Source organism: Lepidochelys kempii, chromosome 18 (assembly GCF_965140285.1).
Source record: "Lepidochelys kempii isolate rLepKem1 chromosome 18, rLepKem1.hap1, whole genome shotgun sequence".
Lineage (NCBI taxonomy): Eukaryota > Metazoa > Chordata > Testudines > Cheloniidae > Lepidochelys > Lepidochelys kempii.
In genome coordinates, this window is record NC_136397.1 from 7,793,769 (window position 1) to 7,800,874 (window position 7,106).

General features: G+C 50.9%; 1 protein-coding gene across 1 annotated transcript in view; it reads right to left on the reverse strand.

Annotated features, from left to right (window-relative positions):
- The window catches only part of ATP13A2 (ATPase cation transporting 13A2), a 70,752-nt gene extending 67,361 nt beyond the window's left edge, over positions 1 to 3,391 (reverse strand). The window contains exon 1 of the mRNA XM_073316703.2: positions 3,289 to 3,391. Within this exon, the coding sequence (XP_073172804.1) occupies positions 3,289 to 3,319 (31 nt within the window). The 5' untranslated portion in view covers positions 3,320 to 3,391. The remainder of the gene's footprint in view (positions 1 to 3,288) is intronic.
- Between the last annotated feature and the right edge of the window lie 3,715 nt (positions 3,392 to 7,106).

Consider the following 7,106-nt stretch of genomic DNA (forward strand, 5'->3'; position numbering starts at 1 on the left):
ATGCAAATCATTTACCTTCTCACATCACTGTTCTGATGTGCCCTGCGGAAACTAAGAACTGAAACCCATTATGAAGTCGAGAAGTAGTACGTTACAAGATTTCAGTTCTGCCAAAGTCAGTTGGTATAGGGAGTGGGGCGGCGGGCGGAACCCAAGAATAACCCTGACCAGCTGTTTACTATGCCGCACATGGAACTTCTCTAAAGGGAACTTTACATTCATTATTGGTTTTGATTCCTCTTGCGAAGAGGAAATTCTGACTGAGGTTCATGACCGCCAGGTAGGAGTTTTTGCAGAATGGTGCATTCAGTCTGACCCTGGGGAGCGGCTCCGCTTTGGGCAGGAACCCTGTTTTATGTACTTTTATGTAAAACGGAGTGAATGTTTCCAGTGCAACAGAAGCGAAAGGGCTCGCTGATCCAGAGGTCATTTACCATATATTATCAATGCCTCCGTGATCAGCATAAGAAAATTCAGATTTAAAGGGGGCACCCTTAATTTCACAGGGTAAATTCTCTGGCCTATGTTATGCAGGAAGTCAGACTAGAAGATCATAATGAACCGCTCAGGCCTGGGGGAGGCGGGGGAAATCTATGAAACTGACATGATTTGTTTCCAGGCTGTTACCTCAGTGCATTTGACAGAACTTTACCATCAGTTTCGCTGCTTCCTGTCTACTCAGGCCACCATCCCAAGAGCCTTATGCAGGTGCTTCACTTCGGGCAGTGAGAGGTCCGGTGTTCAAGTCTTTGCGGGATCAGGACCTTAGCTCTCTCTTTGGAGAGCATGTTTAAAAAGTTCCAGGACTCGCTATTTATAGGAGGGCTCTGTCAGATACTGGAATTTTTAAAAAACCCAGTGGGGGGAAAAAAAAAGAAAGTTGGCAGTGGCCCTTTAAAACAGAAAGCAGCAAACAAATCTGGTTTTCTTCAGCATTCCTAAAGCCCGCAGCTGCAGTGTATTCACCTGGGTAAGCCCTGTCCACACTAGGTAGGTTCTGCCCAGTATGATTCGATCAGGACAGTTGGTAGTTGAACCATCAAACCCCTCCGAGCAAGGATGCGGTTATATAGTTCTGAGCGCTGATACTGGTACAGCTTATGCCAGTTTGGGAGACTGGCATAAAACCAGGGCTATACTGGGAAGGCTTTGCCAGGACAGCTATACTGTATCGCCAGCAAAAGTGTGTTCAGTACACCTGGCACACTTAACTGTAGACTAAGCTGTACATGCATTAGAAGCCACCTTCCTGGATCATTTCTAGCTAGACTGCCCGCTGTCATGGGGGCTGGGGGGGGCGGGGGGGCAGCCTACCTATGACAGGCTCCACTAAGGAGAATGAGCCAACCCAGATCCCCCCGTGACTACTTGCCTACATAGCTGGGTGACAGTTAATTAGGTAACGAGCGTCTGGGCCTAATAAAGGCTTAGCAGGGCTCAGGCTGGAAGGCGGATGCTGCTCCCAGTGGCATCTCCCTGGAGAGCGAGTCTCACAGGCAGAGGAACAGGCCCAGAACACAGTGCAGCCAGGCAAGGCACTAGAGAGCCCAGGAGAATGAACTGGGTGTGGGATGTCCTGGCTCAGCAAAGAGTGGCGCACTGTCTGGGCAAGACTGGCATCCGGCCGAACGCACAGAGGCCCAAGCTCCAGGCAGGGAATTCGGCGTGAGAGGGCTCCAGGGCTAGTGAGGGGAGATCAGACTGATCAAACCACTGGCAGAGAACTCCTGATGGGGTAGCTGATGGAAGCTTCTGTTTGTTTTCCTGTTGCCCTTTTTGGTTAAATAAACAACACCTTCCAAAGAGGGTGCTCTTTACTACTCGAAAGGCCTGCTTGGACTTGTTTATACCCTGGGTGAGGGGAAACTGAGGTAGTGGCTCACCGGCAGTGCTGCGCCTGATCACAAACGGTGCGCTGGGGGTCACCTCCATGCTATTAGACCCCCTTTTTTTAAAGAGTAAGTGCTAAGCCGCCCAGCGAGGGTCCCCACACCTCTCAACTCCAGGACTCAGCTGCCACCTCCCCTTTTGCTCTCAGGAGCAATTTACAACTCGAGAAGAGAGACTCCAGAGTGGTAGATCCTTATCAACTGAAGACTAGCTGCAGAATGCTCTCTAGATCCCTGGCGGGCTCCTTTCCCTCCAGGGGCTGCGAACGCACAGTCAAACACAGCTAAAAATACATCAAGACTTCCCTAATGTCAGTCTGGTGCCTAAGCGACTTCGACAGCAGCCCCAAGGACAATGGGTGATTGTAAAGGGGATAGGGAGCCTCTAAGCCATAAGCTGGACAACCCCTGGTCTAAGACACGCAAGGGATGGGACAAGACAGTACCTGGGAAATAAGTTTGCTGATCAGAGGCGTGTTGGAGACTCAGTGCAGCCCAAGGGACCTGAATGTTCCCTGCTCCCCAGTTTGGCAAGGGAGGGCTGTTGAGTGGAACAGCCCCAGAAACACAAACCACCAAACAGGTGCGTGCCATCTCCGTGACCTGGGTAACGCTGTGGCGTGAGTCCTCCTGCTCCCACAAACGGCTACCCCCCAAAGCAGCCTGCTCCCCTGAGAGGGACCGTGTCATGGGGCAGGTCCAAACTGCCCATCTTAAGAAAGCTTTGGGGGTGGGAAGAGACAAATAGATCATTCAAAGAGCAGACTGCCAGAGCCCCAGGGGTGGAGGCAGGTGTGTGTGAATGAAACCGATTCTCCTCTTTGGCGGGGACAGATACAGCTTGTTCCCAACGGCTCACAACTGTTTGCACATCAAACAACCCCAAACCAAGCCAGCCAAGGCCCCAGTAAGTGGGGCAGGATGGGCTGGGAGGAGAGAATCAGAACGGACTCACATAGCTTGGAGGTTATTCATCTCCCCGCCCCCACGCTCACAGTAGGCGGTTACCCCACTTTCTCCACACTGCCTCCCACCGCTCCCCAGAAGCATCCCACCAGCTGCGCCCCAAGATCCGTCTGGCTCCAGCATCCCTGTCAATCCCAGCAGCAGCGTCCCCAGCTTTGCAGAGCCCAGGCTTTGGGGGCGTGCGATGCCCGTAGCGCCCTGCTCCGGAATAGCAGCGCGAGAGGGATGCACAGAACAGCCCCCCCCGGGGCGCCGGCTCTTACCCTAGCTGGGGCCAACGCAACTTCCTTCCCCTGCGGCTCAGCTCCCCCCCGCAGCAAGAGCAGGGCTGCAGCCCGCTCGGGAGAGCGCCCTGCCCGCAGCCGCCCCGCCTGGCCGCGGGGGCTCCTGTGCACGGCCCGGAGCTTGCAGCCACACCCGAGCCCCCGCTCACCTTCGCTCATGGCGGCCCCGGCTGCGCGCATCAGCAGCACCCGGCGCCCCCCGGGAGCCGAACCCGCGCGCGCCGCCCCGGCCCCTCTGCTTCGGAGACACAAAGGAGCCGCAGCTGGCGGGTCAGCGGGGCGGGGCTCGGCCGCGCAGGGGCGGCTGGGAGTTGTAGTTTCTCTCTGCCCGGGCGTCCTCTCGGGTCAGGGTCCTGTCTTTACCCAGGACGCCAGGTCAGCTGCCACGACGCCCCCAGATCATGACCCGCAGAGGGTCTCCCGGTCCCGGCACCGATTCTGAGCCCTGGTAAGAGCCCGCCTGCGGCAGGACTGAGCTGGGAGGGCGCCCCAGGGTATTAGACACACTCCAGCGCCCCCGGTTTACAGATGAGAAACTGAGGCACAAGCAGAGGACTGGGCTTGCCCACGGTTACGCAGGGGGTAACCCACTTCTGTGGCAGAGGCAAAGTCCACTCCTGACTTCCCCTCCTTTGCTTTAGCTGCCCAACTACTGACACACACTATCTAGAGCTCTGTGTGTCCATCCATCTATACTTCATATGTACAGTTATGGAACACACTCTCTCTCTCTCTTCTGTGATCCGCCCAATTAGTCCCCTTGACGCTGACCATGCCACTCTTGGGGGCCAGGTAGGTCATTATCTAGTACATTCTACTCAGCCAGTGCAGGATGGTTCTGTTCACTGTTTGCCTAGTGTGCCATGAAGCCTGGTTTTAAATGACTTACTGAGGCTTCCACCATCTCCCCTTGGAGACTATTCCTCATGTGAACTGACCTTCTCAGTGGGGCAATTAATCCTAATTATACTCTCACAGGCACTATAAACAATTCCTCTCCCTCCCTGGGATTTTATTTCTCATCTGCTAGTTATATCTGCTAGTAGGGGGTGGCTCATTGCTAGTGTTTACCATATTATCCTCAAAGCTCATGCTTCAGGGTTGAAACTGGCCACCTCCGGGGGTCAGGAAGGGCACTCCCCCCAAGTATTCTGTTATTTTTTAAAATCTCCTTCCTCTGAAGCATCAGTGATGGCCATGACTTTAAATGGGACATTGGATGGCATGGGGCAGGGCTATGAGGTGGCACCCAGCATTTTCTTCCTCCGGTGCTTGGCTGGTTCTTGCTCAGGCGTTCAGGATCTCATCAGTCATCATAGGTGGGGTCAGGAAGGAATTTCCCCCAGTGACCTTGGCAATTTTTCACCTTCCTCTGCAGCCTGTGGATCCAGGTCACTTGCTAGGATTACCTGGGTGTATCTTACATAATTCTTTCCCCATCATTACAGGGGACTTGGTGCACCTTGGTCCCCACTATTCTCAGCCTGTGGCACAAAACAGTCTAGTTTCAGTGTGGGGTGGGGTGGGTGGCCTGTGATACACAGGAGGTCAGCACAGATGATCTAGTGCTCCCTTTGGGCCTTAAACTTTATGACTCTACAGTTTCCCTTTGTTGTTTAAACCAAGCTATGCCTCGTTGACTTTTAAGCTTTCCAACTGAGCATCGGCTTGGCCAGGTAAGTTGAAACAAAGACTCAGCATTCACTTGTCTCTTTCCCATGCCTCCATAAATAGGGCCCTACCAAATTCACGGCCATAAAAAATGCATCACAGACTGTGAAATCTGGTCTTTTGTGTGCTTTTGCCCTAAACAGAGTTGACAGGGGAGACCAACATTTCTCAAATTGGAGATCCGGACCCAAAAGGGACTTGCGGGGGGCGTGTGTGTGTGTGGGGGGGGTGTTGCAAGGTTATTTTAGGGGGGTTGTGGTATTGCCACCCTTGCTTCTGTGCTGCCGCAGCCTGCGAAGCTGGGTGGCCGGACGGTGGCAGCTGCTGGCCGAGGGCCCAGCTGTGCAGGCAGCAGCATAGAAATAAGGGTGGCAACATCACACCAGGCCACCCTTCCTCTGCGCTGCTGCTAGCGGCAGCTCGGCCTTCAGAGCTGGGCTCCCGGCCAGCAGCCGCCGCTCTCCAGCTGCGAAGGCAGCACTGCCACCAGCAGCCGCGCAGAAGTAAGGGCAGCAGCACCGTAAACCCCCCCCCCCCCGGTACAATTACCTTGCACACCCCCAACCCCTTTTTGGGGTCAGGATCCCTACAATTACAACACTGTGAGATTTCAGATTTAAATAGCTGTAATGATGAAATTTAAAATTTTTTAAATCCTACAACTGTGAAATTGACCAAAATGGCCTATGAATTTTAGAGCCCGACCCATAAATAAGAAGATGAGATGAGTACCCTTATCATAAATGCTGGATTGTTGTAGCCATTTGGAACTGGAGCTAACCAGTAAGCAGCACCCTCCCTGATCTGAAAAGAAGCCATAGCAGCTGAAGAAGGATGTTAACCCACACTCCAGGCAAATTCCAGCTCTCGTAATTACATGGTAAAGACCTGAGGTTCCCTGCACTTTCAGCTACATACAGTGTTCTCCACAAGAGTTGAGGATGGAGAGTAAATTGTTGCTACCTTCTTTACTGCAGAGGTGGCTGCATTTCAGCAACAGGTAAAGCCACCCTAGTGATGGACACAGCAGCCAGCCCTTGTACTGTATTTGGGATGCTTTTGACATGAAGAGCTCAAAAAATGTAAATCTTTAATTTTGTATAGGCCATGGACTTCAATCCTCAACTAGTAGAAACTGATTAAAACAGACATTCCCCTAAAATATGCCAACCGGTACATTCCCTTTCCTTCCCATTAAAACAAAATTCTGCATGGCCGGGATTTATTTATTCTTAGGTGAAGAGACAGTCTTAAGAAATCATCAAAACTTTGTTTCACAGAGGAAACCTTCTACACGAATAATGCTGATGGTGCACCACAAACTTTATTCTCATTCTTTCCTTGTCTTCTACAGAGTTTCTTTCACTCAATATATGATTTTGCCTCTGGCATCATAAAGATAAGTAGCAAATTGATTTAAGCTGTCAGCAGATAAAATTCACCAGAATTCAAGAGGAGATTATTCATTTGACTCAGGAACAATATGAGATGAAGATATGAACATAGACTCAGACGCTCCTTTGCCTCTTAGCAATAGGGAGCATGGAGAGTACATTTTTTATAAGGTAACAAATTATTCATATGGAAACTAAATTCTTCCCATAGATGGAAGAGATTGTCAGATTTTGCAGAAGGGAAGATGTAATAGAATACAGACATATCAATAAGTTAAAGGGGACATGTGCCTGCAGTTAGCTGAAAGCCATTAAAATATTTGCACATGGAATCTTGTGGATCTGTATCCAATTAGGATGTTAACTGGTGCTGATGGCTTTCAGGAACTATTAACCACAGGTCAGCTGCAACTAAGTGAAATATGTAGCACACGGGGCACTCAATGAGACTGAAAAGAAAGCAAATTGAAAATTGATTTAACCACAATCCATAGCCAACCTATGGAACTCATTGCCACAAGTTCTGAGAGCACCCCAGAGTTCTAAGTACTCAAAAAAGGAGCAGATAGTTATATGAATAAGAACACGCAGGGTTCCATTAAATAGAAGTATGCTTCAGGAGGGATGTAACTCCTCGTGCTTCAGAGCAGACCAGTAACTAACAGGGGAATAAATAACATTCCACTATGGGTAGCTTATTCCACAGTTTTGCATTACAGGGTTTCTTGCACTCGGAAGCATCTGATGCGGACAACTTCTTAGCATGTACGCAATGTATGCAGTGCCTGACCAGGATTCATCCCTGAATTTGTTGTGCTGGTTGGATCATTAAGTTCTCGGGCTGGGAGACCACTGGTCTGAGGCAGCATAGCACTTGCCTAGGTAGTTACAGTTTCATTGAC